This window comes from Ursus maritimus, unplaced genomic scaffold (assembly GCF_017311325.1).
Source record: "Ursus maritimus isolate PB19 unplaced genomic scaffold, ASM1731132v1 scaffold_31, whole genome shotgun sequence".
Lineage (NCBI taxonomy): Eukaryota > Metazoa > Chordata > Mammalia > Carnivora > Ursidae > Ursus > Ursus maritimus.
Genome location: NW_024425675.1, coordinates 13776729 through 13797247, shown reverse-complemented (window position 1 = coordinate 13797247; position 20519 = coordinate 13776729). Strand labels below are relative to the sequence as shown.

Genomic DNA, 20519 nt, shown 5'->3' with positions numbered 1-20519 from the left:
TTCCTGTATTCTCTCTTCTTTGGTGGCTCCAAATACAAATATATTTGGCCTTTTGAAGTTATCTTAAAGCTAATTTATACTCTATTCATTTTTTTTTTTTTTAAGTAAACTGTGCTCAACTAGGGGTTTGAGCTCATGACCCTGAGATCAAAAGTCACATGCTGTATTGACTGAGCTAGCCAGGTGCCTCATAGTCTGTTTTTTAAAGTAGTTTTTCTGTGTGTTTCATTTTGGTTAGAAGCTATTAACTTGAGTTCTTGTGCCATAAATCTCATAGTATGTTTTTTATCTTTCACCTTGTAATTTTCATTTCTAGAAGTTTAAAGTTTTAAAATTTTTTATTCATATTTCTACTTAACATATTTAATGTTTTTTCCCCCAGCTTTTTGAATGTATGGAATGTATTCACTGTAATTGTTTTATAGGATTTGTGTGCCATTTCTATTATCTGTCATTTCAAGATTGGTTTGACTGACTGGTTTTTGTTTTGTTATTGGGTTTAATTTGTTACTTCTTTGTATGTCTTTTAAGTTTGTATTGATTTTTAGTCATTGTGAATTTTATCTTGTTATGTCTCCATTTTAGTACGCCTAAAAATACTTTTGTACTTTGTTCTGTGACATGGTTAAGTTACTAGAAAAGTTTGTCCCTTTTTTTTTTTAAAAGATTTTATTTATTTATTTGACAGAGAGAGACAGCCAGCGAGAGAGGGAACACAAGCAGGGGGAGTGGGAGAGGAAGCAGGCTCCCAGCAGAGCGGAGAGCCCAATTCAGGGCTCGATCCCAGGACCTTGGGATCATGACCTGAGCCGAAGGCAGCTGCTTAATGACTGAGCCACCCAGGCGCCCCAAGTTTGTTCCTTTTGGATCTTGCTTTCATGTTTTTTTTCGATAGACCAGAGCTCTATTTAGTGTAGGGTTCACTTTTACCTCTTTCTGAGGCATTATACTTTTTAGTACTCTGATGCAGTATTAATTATTAGTTTTTTTTTTTTTTTTATTCTGGCTTTTGGGAACAAGCATTATTTGCATCCTTGTGTGAGCTCTGGTACTGTTATTTCTGAATCATCTGGTGGTTCCCTCCTTGGGCTTGAATAGTTCTCTCCCATGCAAGTGCTGATTCCTCACTCAACATTTTCTTGAATAAGCCTCTGTAGATCTCTTCATTTTTCTCTTTCTCTCTTCATCTCTACTCAGTGCTGGTCTCGCTTGTGACCTGTAGCCACCTTGGCTTCCTTGGACTCCCAGCTCTGTTTCTTCCATTTAGGGAAACCACGTGCTCTGCCTGGGTTCCTTCTTCCTGTTACATGGCTTGGAAACTCTGAAGGCAGTAAGCTGGGCAAATGTATGACCTCTGTTGTTCAGGATTACTGTCTTTCATTACTTGTCCAAAATCTTCAGGGCTATTGTTTCATACGTTTTGTTAGATTTTTATTATTTCATGCAGAAGGCAGAATCTGGTCTCTTTTAGTTGATCTTGAGTAGAAGTGGTATTGTGCTTTTATTGTACATTTTCATACTGACTTGTGATGTTGAGCACATTTTAATTTGCTTATTGATCATTCATGTGTTTTCTTTTGGGAAGAGTTTGCTCAAACCTTTAGCCCTTTTCATTCTCTCCCTTTTTTTCTTTCTTTATTATTTGTCTTTTTTTTTTTTTTTTTAATTGCAGGTCTTGTATGTCCTGAATACTGGTCCCTTGTTAGATAAAAGCTTTGTAAGTAGTTTCTCCAAGGCTGTGTTTTTTTACTTATTTTCTTAACTTTGCTTTTGATGAGCAGAGATAACGTACGTTTTGTTTTGTTTTGTTTTTGTTTTTTGCATTCGGATATCCAGTTGTTTCTGCTCCATTTGTTGAGAAGAGTCTCCATTGCTCACTGGCGTGCTTTGATGAAACAGCACTTGGCTGCCTAAGTGCGCTCCAGCTCAGGAATATTCATTCTGTTCTGTGAATGGTCCTTACATCATTACAATACTAATTTGATTATTTGTATTTTGTAGTAACTCTTGAAGTCTGATTTGCAAGTCCAGCAACCTTTTTCATCCTTTTCAAGATTGCTTTGTATACTTTAAGTTTTTAGCATTTCCATCTACATTTCAGTATTAGCTTTTCCAGGGGCACTTGGGTGGCTCAGTCTGGTTAAGCATCTGCCTTTGGCTCAGGTCATGATCTCAGGGTCCTGGGATCAAGCCCCCCATCGGGCTTTCTGCTTACCTGGAATTCTGCTTCTCCCTCTCCTTCTGTGCTTGCACACGCTCTCTCTCGCTCTCTCAAATAAATAAAGTAAAAAAATATATTAGCTTTTCCATCACTTCTAAAAGGTTGATGGGATTATGATAACCATTGCTTTCAATCTGTAGATCAGTTTCAGGAGAATTGACATGTTAACAGTGTTGAGTCTTTCTTTTCATTAGCATGGTATATTTCCATTTCTTTAGGTCATCTTTGTTTTCTCAGCAATATTTTGTAGTTTTCAGTCCTTGGTCTTGTGTGTCTTTTGTTTAAAAAAGTGGTTTTTAGATTTTTCCTGTTACTTGATGCTAGTGTAAGTGGTATTTTAAAGAATTCAATTTCCTAATTATTTGTTCTTAGCATATGGAAATAGAATTGACTTACGTATATTGACTTCTGTCTCACAACTTTACGTAACTCATTAATTCTATGAGTATTTTTGGTAGATAAATCAGATATTTGTAGGAGGTGATCATGTTATAATTTTTTACCTCTTTCCACTTCGCATTCTTTTTATTTTCTTCCCTTATTGCATGTATTTAAGTCCTGTTTCCATTCTTTAGGGAAGGCATTCAGCTTCATACCATTAATAATGATGTCAGCTGTAGGCTTTTTATTAATGATTTTTATCAGGCTGTTTAAAAGTACAGGTTTTATTATCTAAGTATGGCACAAGGCTGATAGATCAGGAGAGGACTCCCATTAAAAATTATAAAGTTGTAAATTATGACAATAAAGGCAAGATCCTTCATTTTGGTTTCCATGAAAAGGAATAGTGAGGGAATGCTAACCAGGTGTAGTTTGAATAATTTCAAGGACTCTGGGGTTTAGGGGATGTCCATAGTTGTCTGCTACCTTCCCGTGGGGTGATTATGGTAGGGGAGTATTGTGGCCAGAATATAAAGTAGAGATGGTTGGGGCTATGGGCTCGGATTGGTTGGTTTGCATATCAAAGCTAGCTAGAACATTCAGGAATTAGGTAGCCCTGAGAAGGGCAGTCTCTCTAGGGTCACCAAGGCCCAAAGTATCAGAAGTACAGAATGAAAAGATATGATTAATAAACAGGTTGTGTAAGATCTGTTCCTAGTTTTCTGACAGTTTATAGCATGAATGGATATTGAATTCTTGTCTAAATTTTTTTTCCACATCTATCGAGATGATTATACATTTCTACATAATTAATGTAATGAATTTCATTGTTTTATTTTCAGATGTTGTATTAATCTTGTATTTTTTTTTTTTAAGATTTTATTTATTTATTTGACAGAGAGAGAGAACACAGGCAGGGGGAGCGGGAGAGGGAGAAGCAGGCTGGCTCCTTGCTGAGCAGGGAGCCTGATGCTGGGCTGGATCTCAGGACCCTGGGATCATGACCTGAGTTGAAGGCAGACACTTAACTGACTGAGCCACCCGGGCACTCCTCAATCTTGTATTCTTGGGATAAATTTTACTTGGTTATGATGTATTATCCTTTTTATATATTGCTGTATTGAAATTGCTAATGTTTTATTAAATATTTTTGGATCTAGGTACATAAGGGATGTTAGTCTATAATTTTTTTTTTGTATTTTCTGTTAATAATTAGTTAATATTATTAGGTGTGTTAGTATTTTTCATGCTGAACTTAGAAAATAATTTCAGAAGTGTTCTTTATATTCTGAAAGTGTTTGTGTGAAGGTGATGCTGTTTCTTCCTTGGTGTTTGAAGGAATGTACCTGTGAAAAAGTCTGAGCCTAGAGTTTTATTTTGGGGAGGGATTTTCAGAATGAATTCAGTTTAAAGGGCTCTTCAGATTTTTGTTTCGTCTCATCAGTTTTTGGTAAGTTGTGTTTTTCCAGGAATTTTTCCATTTCATCTAAGTTGTTAAATTCATTAGTATAAAGTTAATAGGCTTTTGTCCTTTTACTATCTGTTGGTTCTGTAGTGATAATTCCTCCTTTTTTGTCCATATTGGTAATTTATGGGTATGTTTTATATCCATTTAGCTGGATGTTTATCAGCTTTGTTGATCTTTCCAAAGGACCAGCTTTGACTTGTATCTAAGAAATCACTGTTCATCCCTAGGTCAAGAAGATTTATTACTATTCACTTTAAGAGTTTTATAGTGTTAGCTCTTAACATTTAAGTATATGATCCATTTTGAGTTACTTTTATGTATGATATAAATAAGGGGTCCAACTTAATTTTTTTGCTTGTAGATAAGAATTTTTTATATATGAGTTTTGTAAAGCTCTTTCTCTTTGTGTTCGTTTTTTAGCATTCCCCTAGTAATTTCAATATATTTCCTTACCTTTTTATTGTCTATTTATGTAGCATACCACTTACAGTTAATATTGTACCCCTTCTTAAATGTATAGAAATCTTGCAATCATAGAGAATCTTTGACATAACCTTAGTCTGCTCAGTTATGCTGTTTTCATATGTATTAGATCTATATGTTATAAACCCCAGAACAATATTATAATTTTTGCTTTCAATACTGATTTGTGTTTTTAAGAATTTAAGAACTAAAATTCTTGATATTTTCCAGATATTCACCATTTGTGCTCCTCTTCTTTGCATCCTAAAGATTTGCATTTTCATTTAGTATGGTTCTTCTTCATTATGAAGAATTTCTGTTGGCCTTTGTTGTAGTCCATGCCTCCTGGCGATGAATTCTGTTTGCTGCCTTTTGTGTGAAAATACCTGTTTCACCTTCGTTTTTGAAGGACATATTAGTTGGATGTAGAATTCTGAGTTGAACTATAATTGTTTTTCTTGGAGCGCTTTAACGATTTTGCTTCACTCTCTTTTGACTTCCATAGTTTATGATGAGAAATCAACCATTTATCTAAAAACTGTTCCCCTTTTTTGTTGTGTCCTTTTCTCTTGGTTCCTTGATGACATTCTCGCCTTTGTTTGCTTTTCAGCAAGCAAGCGGTTTGGGTACTTGGGGCTCACTGAGCGTTTTGAATCAATAAAGTTCTTTTTCTTCAAATCAAAATTTTATCCACTATTTTTCAAAACTTACTTTTGCTGCATTCTCATATTCCATATTCTCTTCTCCTCACCACTTTTCCTTCTCCTTTTTCAGACCATCAGTTATACATGTTAGATTTCTTGACACTCTTTAGTAGGACCCTGAAGCCTTGTTCATTTTTTTCCGCTATTTTCTCTTTTTCAGATTAAAGATTAGAGTTAAGGTATTTCAGAGTCACTGACTCTTTCCTTTGTCATCTTGATTTTGTTGTTAAGCCTGTCTGGTAAATGTTTCGCTTCATATTTTTTTTTGTTTTTTGTTTTTGTTTTTTTGTGGGTTTTTTTTGAGAGGGAGAGGTGGGGGAAGGGCAGAGGGAAAGGGAAAGGGAGAATCTTAAGCATGCTCCATGCCCAGCATGCCTTGGGGCTTCATTTCATGACCCTGAGATCAAGACCTGACCTGAGATCAAGAGTTGGATGCTTAACCAACTGAGCCACTCAGGTGCACCTAATTCTTTTTTATAGTGTCTTTTACTTTGCTGAGATTTCCTATTTCACTTAATATAGGTATGTTTTTGTTTTCCTCTTAGAACTCAGTTGTAATGTTATTTAAAGCCTAATTCCGGTGTGTGGGTCTTCTTAGGGTTGATTGGCCTTCATTAATTGTCTTTTATCTTAAGCATGATTAACATTTTTCTATTTCTTTTCTTTTTTTTTTTTTTTAAAATAGTTTATTTATTTATTTGACAGAGAGAGAGACAGCCAGAGAGAGAGGGAACAGAAGCAGAGGGAGTGGGAGAGGAAGAAGCAGGCTTCTAGCAGAAGAGCCTGATGCGGGGCTCGATCCCCTAACGCCGGGATCACGCCCTGAGCGAAAGGCAGATGCTTAACAACCCAGCCACCCAGGCGCCCCAACGTTTTCCTATTTCTTAGTAGATCAGATAACTTGTATTGTTTTCTTTTTCTTTTCTTCTTCTTTTTTTTTTTTTTTTCTTTAGAGATTTTATTTATTTGGAAGAGAGAGTGAGCACCAGGGGTTAAGGGGCAGAGGGAGAAGGAGAGAGAGAAGCAGACTCCCTGCTGAGCGGGAAGCCTGGCACAGGGCTCCATCCCAGGACCCTGAGACCATGACCTGAGCTTAACTGACTGAGCCACCTGGGCACACCACTTGGATTGTTTTCTAAACATTGTGAATGTTATATGTGGGAAGTCTGGATTCTGTTATACTCCTTTGAAGAAATTGATACTGTTTTTCTCAGGTAGTTGATTAGGTTGGACTCACACTGCCTATTATGTATTTTGAGAATTGGTTAAAACTAATTTTATTTCTTTTTTTCCTTAGGCTCTAGCTTGTTCTGTGCATGGATGGTCCAGGGTTAGTGAGACAGGCAGATTCTATACATAAAAATTTGGGGTCTCCCCTCTTGGTTCTCTCTTTGTATGGATCCAGATCTTACTTACGTTCTTCAGATACGAAGACTGCAGGGGCCACTATCAGCTGACTGTGGCTTGTCTTCAGGCTAAAAGTCTTAAAAAATGGGAAACTTTGGGTGCCTGGGTGGCTCATTTAGTGAAGTGCCTGCCTTCGGCTCAAGTCATGATCCCAGAGTCCTGGGATGGAGCCCAGCATCAGGCTCCCTGCTCCTGCTCCCCCTGCTTCTGCTTTGTCTGTCTCTTTCTGTCAAATAAATAAATAAAATCTTAAAAAAAAAAAGGGAAACTTAGGCTGGTCCCTTCCAAGTTTTGACTACAGGTGGGAAACCAGAATCGGCTGCTTACCTGTGTAAGGGTTTGTCTTTTATAAGCTTACTTAACTGTTTTGGAAGTAGAAATTCATTTTAAGCAAGAAAAGAAATGATGATGGTAAATGTTTTATCCTGCAGTTACTTCTTTATGCCACAGTTACATATGTTATATAAGGAAGATCAACCTTAAAACCTTACCTTTTATGGATTTACTTATTCTTATCAGCTTATAATATTTAAAAAATTTGTTATGTTTCAGTTCATTGAAGTTACTATCTTTTTTGGCCTTAAGTGATCCCCCCCCCTTTTTAAAAGATTTTATTTATTTATTTGAGAGAGACAGAGATAACGAGAGAGAGTATGAGTGGGAAGGAGAGGGAGAAGCAGGCTCTCCGTGGAGCAGGGAGCATGACATGGGGCTGGATCCCAGGACCCTGGGATAATGACCTGAGCCAAAGGCAGACGCTTAACTGACTGTACTTGTCAAGGTTCCCTGGCCTTGAGTGATTTCATTTTTGGTCAGCAGGAACCTCTTTAGGTTGGCTGATACATCCTTTTGACATGAATAAAGTAGTCTTTTATAGCTTCCTTGCTATCTGATGGAACAAGTTATCTGAAGCTTATTTGACCTACACCAGGAATCATCTATGTCTCGGGAGTCTTGGCTACTTTGGGAAATGCTGTTTGGAGACCATAGCCTTGACACTAGAGGTGTTCATTTCTACTGTGGTAGCCATAAGTCTTTGTAAAAGACAGAAAAGATAGGTTATTTTAGATTTATTTTTATCTTTTTTTTTTTTAAAGAAATGGGGCTCCTGGTTACCTCAGTTGGTGAACCTTGTGACTCTTGATCTTGGGGTTGTGAGTTTGAGCCCCATGTTGGGTGTTGAGATTACTTAAAAATAAAATCTTTTTTTTTTTTTTTTTTTAAGATTTTATTTATTTGTTTGAGAGAGAAAGTGAGCACAAGTTGGGGGGAGCAGAGAGAAAGGGACAGGGAGAGGGACAAGCAGACTCCCTGCTAAGCAGGGAGCCCTGCATGGGGCTTGATCCTAGGACCCTGGGATCACAACCTGAGCTAAAGTCAGATGCTTGACTGACTAAGCCACCCAGGTGCCCCAAAAAGAAACTCCTCGCCCTCTCCCCTGCCACAGAGAGAGAGAGGGAGAGAGCGAGCGCGAGCCTTAAGCAGGCTCCACACTCACCGTGGAACCTGACACTCATGGCCCTGAGGTCATCACCTGAGCCAATATCAACTGTTGGATGCTCGACCAGCTGAGACACGCGGGCACCCCAAAAATAAAACCTTAAAAAAAAAGAGGGATGCCTGGGTGGCTCAGTCAGTTAAAGCATCTACCTTTGGCTCAGGTCGTGATACTGGGGTCCTAGGATTGAGCCCTGGCTCCTTTCTCAGTGGGGAGTCTGCTTCTCCCTCTGCCCCTCCTCCTACTTGTGTGTGTACATGGGTGTGCTCGCTCTGTCAGATAAATCTTAAAAAAAAAAAAAAAGAAATGATGATGGTAAATATTTTATCATACAGATACTACTTTATGCCACAGTTACATCTTTTATATAGTATGAGGAAGATCAAACTTAAAACCTTGCCCCTTACCATTTTATTTTTTCTTTTCTTTTTTTTTTTTTTTTTAAAGATTTTATTCATTTGACAGAGAGAGAGACAGCCAGCGAGAGAGGGAACACAAGCAGGGGGAGTGAGAGAGGAAGAAGCAGGCTCATAGCAGAGGAGCCTGATGTGGGGCTCGATCCCACAACGCCAGGATCACGCCCTGAGCCGAAGGCAGACGCTTAACCTCTGTGCCACCCAGGCGCCCCCATTTTATTTTTTCTTACCAGCATATAGTAGTATTTTCAATTATTTCCTTGTTGTATCTTGTGATATGATGGTAATCACAGTAAGGGTAAACCAATATAGTGGAATAGATTGTTACACAACCACAGCTTCCCAAAGGGTCAGTATTTTGGGTGAACTTGATTTAGTGAAGTGTAGTGGGTTTTGTCTTTTGGCAGAAAAATCTAATATATAAAGTAGAAAAAGTATTTGGAAATTAATGTGTGCATTCTAAAGATGGCAAAATAGTTATGTCGTTTCTTACTATACTACATGATGTAGCAAAGAAAGAGCCACCTCGTATAACTTGTGCTTGTTTGGGCCATTTCAGTTAAAGGGTTTTTTTTCTTGGTAAAATGTGAGATCTTCAATGTGTGCTTGCTTGCTTGATTTCCATATAATCTGTGTTCCCTTTCACAGGATTTACTTGTACTTTTTTTTTTTTAATTTTTAATTTTTATTTTTTCCCCCTGCGCCAGTCCCCTCCTTGTACCTTTTTAACACTACTTCTCACTAAAATAATAATGGAACTGTGAAATTATAATAGTGACATGTTTGCATCCTGCCGTATAAAACTTTTCAGTTTGACAAAACAGAGGATCACGGGGGAAGGGAGGGAAAAATAAAACGACGAAATCAGAAAGGGAGACAAACCATAAGAGACTCTTACTCATAGGAAACAAACTGAGGGTTGCTGGAGAGGTGTGGGATAGGGTGATAGGGTTATGGGTGATGGACATTAAGGAGGGCAAAGGATGTAATGAGCACTGGGTATTATATAAGACTGATGAATCACTGAACTCTATCTCTGAAACTAATAATACACTATATGTTAATTGAATTTAAATAAAATAAAAACTTTTCAGTTTGAATTGGTTTACTCTAGGATCTGTTAGTCTCCGTGGTTCAGGGCCCCTTATACCAGATCTGTCTTAGGGTATAGTCTTCTAACTATAATTTAACCTTCTTTTCTTTTCCTATACTTTTTTTCTCTGAAATCTTCTACATATCTATTTTTGTTTTTAGTAGGAGGACACAGCATGTAGTAGTGTATCTCTACAAAAATTTAAATTATAAAAAAAAGTATTTTGGAATAAAGAAATACATTCACTCATAATCTTACTGTCTTCACCATAGTTCTGTTAATATGTTTTGTGTATTTTAGAGTTTATTTCTATGCATAAATCTATGTGAATATACCATTATTTGTTTCATTGTTATACAGTTAGACTTTTTATACAATTTTAAAAAGATTTTATTTATTTGAGAGAGAGAGCACGAGCAGAGGGGATGGGAAGAGGGAGAGGGAGAATCAGACTCCCTGCTGAACAGGGAACCTGACCCTGGGATCAGGACCTGAACTGAAGGCAGATGCTTAACTAACTGAGCCACCCAGGCACCCCAACTTTTTTATACAGTTTTTAAAGATTTTATTTTTATTTTTGAGAGAGTGTGCACACACATGAATGGAGGGAGGGACACAGAGAGGGAGAGAGAATCTCAAGCAGACTCAGTGCTGAGCGTGGAGCCCAACGCAGGGCTTGATCTCACGATCCTGAGGTCATGACCTGAGCCAAAACCCAAGAGTTGATTGCTTAACTGACTGAGCCACCCAGGCACCCTATACAATTTTTATAGTTATAAACAGACATATAAAGTATTTTTGTATACATATCTTTTCATGTCTTGAAATTAAAGTATGTAAATGATGTAAAAATGACACAACGTAGTAAGTGCTATTTCTATTGTATTATTTCCTTTGGCTCTCCAGAAATGAGCAATTGCATTAGTATTTTTCTTGAATCATGTCGGTGAATTGCTCTCCAAAAAGAATTGGATTATATGCCATCAACAGTATATGAAAATTAGTGTTCACTGCTCTTAGAATGTTAGGAACTATCTTTTAAGAAAAACTTTACTGGGTGCATTAAAAGAGAGAGCCGGCTCAGTCAGGAGAGCAGGTGGTGCTAGATCTCAGGGTTGTGAGTTCAGGCCCCACACTGGGTGTAGAGATTACTTAAAAAAAAAAAAAAAAAAAAAAAAAAAGACAGGCTTTACAAGACATGATTTACTAAATTAGTGGTCAAAAATTTCATAGTATTTATAGTTATATTTCTTTGAATGTAGATGAGGCTGAATATTTTTGCATATTTGTTGCATTTTCTTTAAAAATATTAAAAAAAAAACTTTGAATGGTCTATTCTAATTTTTTTGTTTTTTTAAGTAGGCTCCGTGCCCAGCTCAGGCCTTGAACTCATGACCCTGAGATCAAGAGTTGCATGCTCTACTGACTGAGTCAGTCTGGCAGCCCTCTAATTTTTTATAGACTTAAAAAAAAAAAAAAAAAGATTATTTATTTATTTACGAGAGAGAGAGAGAGAGTGCGGGGAAGAGCAGATGGAGAGGGACAAGCAGGCTCTGCACTGAGCATGGAGCCCAGCACGGGGCTTGATGTCAGGAGCCCAAGATCATGACCTGAGCTGAAACCACGCTCCTAGACATTTTTAATTCCTTAGATTTGACTGATTACTGTTTTTAGTTCTTCTATTGAAATTGTTTTTCATGAGGTGCCTGGGTGGCTCAGTTGATTAAGTGTCCAACTCTTGATTTTGACTTAGATCATGATCTCAGGGTTGTGAGATTAAGCCCTGAGTTGGGCTCTGCGCTCAGTGGGGTGTCTGCTTGAAATTCTCTTTTTCCATCTCCCTGTGCCCCTCCCCCAGCTCACCTGCTTGCTCTCTCTAAATAAATAAATAAAATCTTAAAAAATAAAAAGAAAAGGAATTGTTAAACCTTTTGAATTTGGATTAGTGATCAGTAAAGTTTAAGGGTCTAGGGGCACCTGGGTGGCACAGTTGTTAAGCATCTGCCTTCGGCTCAGGGCGTGATCCCGGCGTTGTGGGATGGAGCCCCACATCAGGCTCCTCCGCTGGGAACCTGTTTCTTCCTCTCCCACTCCCTCTGCTTGTATTTCCTCTCTCGCTGGCTGTCTCTGTCAAATAAATAAATAAAATCTTAAAAAAAAAAATAAAGTTTAAGGGTCTAATCTAAATTTTTTCTTCCTTAGTTGCTAAACAATTCTTCTTCTCTTCTTCCTACTCCCCCACCTCCTCCTCCCTCCTTCTTCCCCCCTTCCTCCTCCCCCCTCCCCCCTTCTCCTCCCCCTCCCCCATTTATTCGAGAGAAAGAGAGATTGAGAGAACAAATGGGAGGAGGGGCAGAGGGAGAAGCAGACTCCCTGTGGATCAGGGAGCCTGTGGCAGGACTCTCATGACGTGAGCCAAGGGCAGATGCTTAACCAACTGACCCACCCAGGAGCCCCCTAAACAATCATTCTTTTTTTTTTTTTTTTTTAAGATTTTATTTATTTATTTGACAGAGAGAGACAGCCAGCGAGAGAAGTGCCTAACAGGGGAGGAGAGGAAGAAGCAGGCTTATAGCGGAGGAGCCTGATGTGGGGCTCGATCCCAGAACGCCGAGATCACGCCCTGAGCCGAAGGCAGATGCTTAACCGCTGTGCCACCCAGGCGCCCCCTAAACAATCATTCTTACACCCAGTCATCCCAAGGAGTAATTATCCCTGGTTCTATGTAGTCTTTTTTTTTTTTTTTTTTTTTTTTAAAGATTTTATTTATTTATTTAACAGAGATAGCCAGCGAGAGAGGGAACACAAGCAGGGGGAGTGGGAGAGGAAGAAGCAGGCTCATAGCGGAGGAGCCTGATGTGGGGCTCGATCCCATACCTCCGGGATCAGGCCCTGAGCCGAAGGCAGGCGCTTAACCGCTGTGCCACCCAGGCGCCCCTCTATGTAGTCTTTGAATTAGATTTAGTTACTCTTCTAAAAGCAACTCTTTCTTTCCCATAAGTTAAATCACTCAACTAATAGTGTTTCTTTCTGTAAGAGAAGTTGCTGTATCTCTTAGAACCAGATTATTGCCTGCCTTTCGCAAGTGTGCTTGTGTTTTTGCTTCTTCTGTCCGTTCGTATATTTTTTGATAGATACTAGGGCTACAGGCATGAAATGGAGCTTATACTCTAGCAGAGGAGATAAACATAATTGCACAGTTAATTGTGATTGCAGTATATGACAAGGAGGAAGTGTAAGTGATTTGTAATATGGCACCTAATCTAATGGAGGGAGTCAGGGAAACCTTTGAGGAAGTGACTTTAAGCAAGAATTTGTGAGTTGAAGTTACCCAGCTGTGAAAGAGGGCTGGGGTGTAAGACAGGCATTACAGGTAGAGAGTAAAAACAACACATTTAAGGGCTATGAAGCAAGAATGAACTTTGGGGTATTTATAGAAGTGAAAGAAGAGGGGCACCTGGATGGCTCAGTCGGTAGAGCATGCGATCCTTTACTGTGAGTTTGAGCCCCATGTTGGGCAGAATTTTTTAAAAGAAAACAAAAGTGAAAGAAGAAAAGGCAGTATTGCCTAGACAGTGAGATGTTGAAAAGAGAAGGCTGTGGAGGTAAGTAAGGGCTAGCTCATGTAGGGAAACCATTAAAATGTTTATTAAGTGTCATAGTGATATACTTGGACCTACATTTTTGAAGTTCAGTCTAGATTGGTGGTATAGGTGAGAGTAAGTATAAATAGACTATTGAATGGGGGTCCCTGAAGTGGTCCTGATGAAAGTTGATGTTGGCTTGCAGTAACTTAAAAGTAGTGTAGATGGAGAGAGGTAGTCAAATCTCACCAGTACTCAGGAGGATGAATGGGCAAAATATACTGTTTGATTAAATACGAGTTAGAGAGTAGGGTGAAGCTGTTAAAAGATGATGCCTAGGTGTCTTGTATGGGCAATATGTTGTTGAGAGTATTATTACAAAGAGAGGGAAGGGGCATTTGGCTGGCTTAGTCAAAAGAGCATGTGATTCTTGATCGTGGGGTCGTGAGTTCAAGCCGCATGTTTTGTGTTGAGATTACTAAGAAAAATTAATAAACTTAAAAAAAAAAGATAGGGGATACTACAGGAAGAGCAAGTGTTGCCATAGATTTTGGACAGTGCTTAAAGTGCCATTGCAGTTGTAGGAAGTTTTATATATAGATCCAAGGACAGAGCTGAATAGGAGGTAAAATTTGAGAGTCACTGGCATACTTGTAATTTAGTTGGTAACAGATGTATGGAAAATATGAGATTGCCTAGTGTTTAACATGAAATGAGAAGGCATTTTAAGCTGGAGCCCTGAGAAACTACCTCATTTAAAGGTTAGACATGGTGATCAGAAATGTGTTGCCATAAAATCTTTAAAAAATAAAAATAAAATCTTTAAAATCTTTAAAGAAATGTGTTGCCAAAGAGGTTAGAGGAAAATCAGGAGAAATACTGCAAGATGAATACAGGATCTAATGGCTTATGTTTTATTACTTATTCACTGTTTTATCTTAATTTTCTTCTCTTACTTTCTTTCGTAATTTGTTTTTATTACTATATTATATGCTGCAAAACTTCTTTGGAGAGCAGCAAGGTAGGGTACAAATAATAAATATTCAAGTGTGACCTCCAGGAACATATTCTTCATAGTAAGGCAATGTCATTGAAACTTACTCTGTTTATTATTTTTATAATTCTGTGTCTTATCAGTAGTGAAAAGAAATGGTTGTACTAGCTCTGTTTCGTTTTTTTTTTAAGATTTTATTTATTTATTTTTGAGGGAGAGCAAGCACGAGTAGGGGGAGAGGGCAGAGGGAGAGGGAGAAGCAGACTCCACGCTGAGTAGGGAGCCCGATGTGGGGCTCGATCCCAGGACCCTGGGATCATGATCTGAGCTGAAGGCAGACGATTAACCAACTGAGCCACCCAGGCACCCACTCTACGTTTATTTCTGGTTTTAGTTTTGGGGGTGGTAGGGATAGTGGTGTGTAATAACTACTGAGTACCGTTGTGTGTAGTGATAAGGCTAAGTAGAGTAATTAGAGCAGTTCCTTCCTTCCAGAAAGCAAGTGAGCCTATATGAGATCATGTCTTCTCATTTAAATCAGAATTCTAAATTTTTGAGTTCAACTGTTTATTTTAGGAGAAACCACACCTAACTGACTACAATAATACTAGCTGATCCTAGACAGAAGGCAGAGGGATAGCAGCAAATGTTAAAAACTGCTTCAGAACCCTTTTGTTATTATTAATGTTAAAAAAAATTGTGGCAAGGCGCGCCTGGGTGGCACAGCGGTTGGGCGTCTGCCTTCGGCTCAGGGTGTGATCCCGGCGTTATGGGGTCGAGCCCCACATCAGGCTCCTCCACTATGAGCCTGCTTCTTCCTCTCCCATTCCCCCTGCTTGTGTTCCCTCTCTCGCTGGCTGTCTCTATCTCTGTTGAATAAATAAATAAAATCTTTAAAAAAAAATTGTGGCAGGTATGTAAAAGTTAAGTAATATTTACTTTTTAAAGTTGTTATCTGATGGGATGCCTGGCTGGTTAAAGTTGGTAGAGCATGTGACTTTTTTTTTTTTTTTTTTTTAAGATTTATTTATTTGGTGGGGGGCAGAGAGGGAGGTAGAGATTCCCAAGCAGACTCCATTCGGAGCATGGAACCCGATGCGGGGCTCAGTCTCACAACCCTGAGATCAAGACCTGAGCCAAATCCCAGACTTCACTGACTGAGCCACCTGTAGAGCAGCACGTGACTCTTAATCTCAGGGTCATGAGATCAAGCCTCACGTTGGGCGTAGAGATTACTTACTAAAGGGATGCCTGGGTGGCTCAGTCAGTTAACTGTGTGCCTTCAGCTCAGGTCATGATCCCAGGGTCCTGGCATCAAGTCCCCCATCAGGCTCCATGCCCAGCAGGGAACCTTCTTCTCCCTCTCCTTCAGCCCCTCACTCTGCTTATGCTCTTCCTCCCTCCCCCTCTTTCTGACAAATTAAAAAAAGAGATACTTAAAAAAAAAATACACACACACACACACACACACACATATAGAATAATGTTGTTACCTGGTATTCTGAGGAAGATCACGTTTTGAGGAGAATTACTTTGTGAGGAATGTTTTGAAATACTCTTGGTGGCAACTGGTACAAATGCTGCTCCCACTTTTTTTTTTTTTTTTTTAAGATTTTATTTATTTATTTTACATGGAGAGAGAGTGCACAAGCACAAGCAGGGGGAACCACAGAGGGAGAGGTGAGAAGCAGACTCCCAGTTGAGCAGGGAGTCCGATGCGGGGCTCCATCCCAGGACCCTGGGATCATGACCTGAGCTGAAGGCAGAGGATTAACCGACTGAGCCACCCAGGCGCCCCTGCTCCCACATTTTAATAGTTTTGAGGTTATAGGGAAGATGTTATACTTTGGTAATCTGAAAAATCTCTTTGTTTTCTTTCTTTTTTTTAAAATAGAGATGTGAACTGTGTCCTCATAAGGATGGAGCTTTAAAAAGAACAGATAATGGGGGTAAGTACAGAGACTTTTAAAAAATTTTTTATTAAAAATTTTTTTATTGAAAACTGGAGTGGAGGAGTATTTAAAAATGATAGTTCATATTATAGTATCAAATGAAGTGTTTACCACTGGAATATTTTTGATAGTAACGGATGTAATTTATGAATCTTTTTTGCTGTTTTATGGACAAACTTTTAAGCTTTTTTTTTGATAGAGTGAGAGTGGGGGGAAGCAGGGGGAGAGAGAGCGAGAGAGAGAGTGAGAGCTCCACAGCCAGTGCAGAGCCCGAATCTGGGCTTGATCTCATGACCCCGAGATTGAAACTGAGCCAAAATCAAGAGTTGGACTTAACTTACTGAGCCATCCGGGTGCCCCTAAGCATTGTTTTTTTAATGTAGAACGGTCCACGTACTTCTAAATAAATCTTGATTTTTTTTAAATGGGTATAATTTTTTTATATTAGAAATTATTTTTGGAAAACTAAGCTGCTTTTTTTGTTGTTAGAGCTAAACTCTGATATTTTAGAGTCTTATTTCCCTCTCTTTTGTGTATTTCTGGACAGATGATATTTCTAGTGAATGTTAATTTTAACACCCTGAGGATTTTTGTTGCTTGAATATAGAGAAATGCTGACTTCTGTCTTTAAGTTTTGGTGCGCTTTCCTGAGGACCCTTGTGTATTTTTCATTTACATCTCCATTTTTAGTTACCGTCCTCTGAGAAATCCATGTTTCTTTATAGCTCTGTACCATTCTTAAACACGTAGACATGAATTTATCAAACTGTGGCATACTGTGAAAATAAACTGATGAAGAAACTCCTATAAGTAGAGGTTGTAACTCCTGTTAGTATACTCTTCCATTTTGGGCAGCCACTTCTAAAGCATTTTTGGCATAGAATAGAGGAATGACATGAGTATATAAAAGGGAGAAATAAAATGTTTTTGCCTTGCTTTACATAAATTTATTTATATACAGATTTAATGTTTAGACTATGTTATACAGGCACATTTGACAAAATTTTAGAAGTATTAGAGAAACCCTTGCTCCCGTTCCTGTTCACCCTCTGCCTAGTTTCTCCACAGCTTTCCTGCTGTTGATATAATGGCCGTTATTACTTACTTGCATATCCTTCTAGGGTTTTTTTCTTATATACAAATAAATATGAATAAAGAAATATTTTCTCCTAATTTTTATATGGATGGATGAATATTATAAATACTCTTTTGCATCTTAATTTCCCTACTAAACAATTTATTACCAGTATAAAGCTCTCTTTTTTATGTAATCAGTCACCTGTTGATAGATTTCTGATCTTCTGCTTTTATGACTAATGCTTGTATACATGTCATACATACCTACATCTGTAAGATTATTAATTCCCAGGGGTGGAACTGTTGGGTCAAAGTTTGTAGTTAATTTGATAGATATTCCCAAATTATTTTCCCCAGTGGTTGTACCAGTTTATGTTTCTAGCACAATGAATGAAACACTTATTCTCCATATCCTTTGGTAATCCAGTAGGTGAAAATTGGTATCTCAGAGCAGTTACTTTGCATTTCTTTTATTATGAGTGAAGCTGAGCATCTTATATTTTTAAAAGCAATTTGTATTTTTCTCTTTCTGGTCTGTTAATGTTTTTTCTCTTTGGTTGTTGATCATTTTTTTTTTGATTTGTTAGAGATTTCATAAGCGCCCCTCATTCATTAGGCTTTTGTGATACGGGTTGGGTTGGTTTTTTGTTGTTGGTGGTGTTTGGTTTTTTTTGCCCAGTTGTTTAGTCTTTGCTTATGGGGCTTTTTACCATGCAGAAGTTTTTGATATTTATTTAGGTGAATTTATTAATCTTGTCTTTCATGGATTCTGTATTTTGAATCATTAGTTAGAAAGGCCTTCCCTACTCCAAAGTTATTAAAGGAATTCTTTCACATTTTCCTCTAGTATTTTTATGGTTTCTTTTTTTTTTTACAGTTTAATCTTTGATACATTTGGAATGTATCCAGGTAATACAGTGTGAGGTATGGATCCAACTTTATTTTTTCCTAGATGCTAAAATGCTACCATTTTTCCCATCACCATTTATTGAACAGTTCATCTTATCTTCACTGATTTGAAATGCCATCTTTGTTAGAGTCTAAATTTGATGTGTATTTAAAATATTCTGACTAAACTGTTCCAGAATTGATTTGCAAATTATTTTGGAACCCGGAATGCATTTTCCTGTTGAAATGCTAATTATATTTTTAGAGTCGTTAACAAAACCCCGCAGTGTACCTGATGGTACAGTATTGATAACAGCTATTCTTTTTTTTTTTTTTTTTGATAATAACTAGTATCTAATACCCCTTTTTCATGTTGGAAAATGTGTTACAAGTTTTAGTTCAGCTTTTCTTGGCAATCAGGATGAGGAGTTTCTCAATGCAGCTTTTAATTTTCTCAATCTCATCTGCTGTATATAGTTCTCAGTTGTTAAAGGTAAGTAAATACTTAACAAACTTAACATAGGTTGGTGTGTGAAAACTGGGGTTCGTGTATTACAGGCAGAAGGAGAAGCAAATTATAAAAGACACAAATATATCAAAGAATTGAAAATGATCTGGAATTAGACTATAAAGTTTGAATGGCAGGCCTTCTGAGAGGTGAAACTAATGATACAGGCAAAGTTGTCATTCCTTCCCCTCTCCCCTGCTCATCTCCTTCCTGTCTCTTCCTTCACCCACTCCCCTCCCCTCCCCTTTTCTGTACCTGATGCTGTTGATTGTGGGGAGCCACTGAAGCTGAGGAATAACATGAGATTTCTATTTTAGAAAGGTCACTCTCTGACAGCATTGTGGAGAATGGATTGGAAGGATATGAGACCAGATCAGCCAAAAAAAAATAACAGTAGAGCTGGATCATAAGTGCATTTAACATACTTGAAATCAGCTATATAGCCTGGGGGGTGGGAGGAGATATAGAAAAAAATAAACTGTAGAGGTAATTCAGTTTGCCATTTTACTCACTGAATGTGTGTTCTAGGCAAACCTATGTGGAAATCCCAGTGACTGATTGTAAGGCTTTCCCAACCATCATTGACAAAGATGTGAAATATATTATTGAATATATTCAACATATTATTGAAATATATAATAATAGTGAAATATTATTATTGAGCCAGGCAAGAGGTGGTGATGTTACATTCTTGTTTTTTTTTGAAACTAAAATTTTAATTTCAGCATAGTTAACATACACTGTTATATTAGCTTCAGATGTACAATATCATGATTCAATAATTATATATATTACTCAGTTCTCATCAAGATAAGTGTTACTCTTCATCCCCTTCACCTGTTTATTTCACATACACCCCACCCTGCCCTCAGTTTGTTCTCTATAGTTAAGTTTGTTTTTTGGTTTGCTCTTTTTTTCTTTGTTCTTTTGTTTTTTTTCAATTCCAAATATGAAAGAAATCATAACGGTAGTTGTCTTTTTCTGTCTGACTTATTTCACTTAGCATTACAGTAACTTAACTCTGGTTCAATCCATGTTTTTGCAAATGGCAAGCTTTCATTCCTTTTAATGACTGAAGAATATTCCTCTGTGTGTGTGTGTGTGTGTGTGTGTGTGTGTGTGTGTGTATAATATATATATTTTTTAGTTTACTTATTTTAAGTAATCTCTACAACCAACATGAGGCTTGCATGCTCTTCTGTCTAAGGCAGCCAAGTGCCACCACATCTTTTTCAGTTCATCTATCGGTGGACACTTGGGCAGCTTCCGTAAGTTGCCTGTTGTAAATAATGCTGCAGTAAATATAGGGGTGCATATATCTTTTCAAATTAGTATTGTTTATATTCCAGTAGTGTGATTACTGGATCATATGGCAGTTCTGTTTCTAATTTTTTTGTGGAACCTCTGTGCTGTTTTCCACAGTGGCTGCACCAGTTTGAATTTTCACTAACAGTGCACAGAGTTCCTTCTTTTTTCACATCCTCATCAACACTTGTTGTTTCTTGTGGTTTTGATTTTAGCTATTCTGACATGTGTGAGGTGATGTGTCATTGTGGTTTTGATTCGTATTTTGCTGATGATGAGTGATGTTGAGCATCTTTTCATGTGTTTGTTGGCCATCTGTATATCATCTTTGGAGGAATGTCTGTCCATGTCTTCTGCCCATTTTTAATTGGATTATTTGTTAACTTTCATTCTTGAAGAGATTTCAGAATGAATTGAGGCTCATTGATAGATACTATCTAAGAGAAAAATGAGAACTTAAAAAATCTGACAGGATATATATTCAAAATTGGAATTTTAAGGGATTTTTCGAGGACAGTTTTGATTATGCTTGTTTTTTGCTTTAGAATCTATACCGTACAA

General features: G+C 37.8%; 1 protein-coding gene across 12 annotated transcripts in view; it reads left to right on the top strand.

Annotated features, from left to right (window-relative positions):
• MLLT10 (MLLT10 histone lysine methyltransferase DOT1L cofactor) overlaps positions 1-20519 on the top strand; it is a 245007-nt gene that overhangs the window by 57261 nt on the left and 167227 nt on the right. For 11 of the 12 annotated variants that reach the window (XM_040645343.1, XM_040645342.1, XM_040645341.1 and 8 more), the window contains one exon: positions 16123-16177. In XM_040645343.1, the coding sequence (XP_040501277.1) occupies positions 16123-16177 (55 nt within the window). Of the gene's footprint in view, positions 1-16122; positions 16178-18134; positions 18182-20519 lie in introns of all 12 variants that reach the window. The other variant, XM_040645349.1, reaches the window with a different exon arrangement.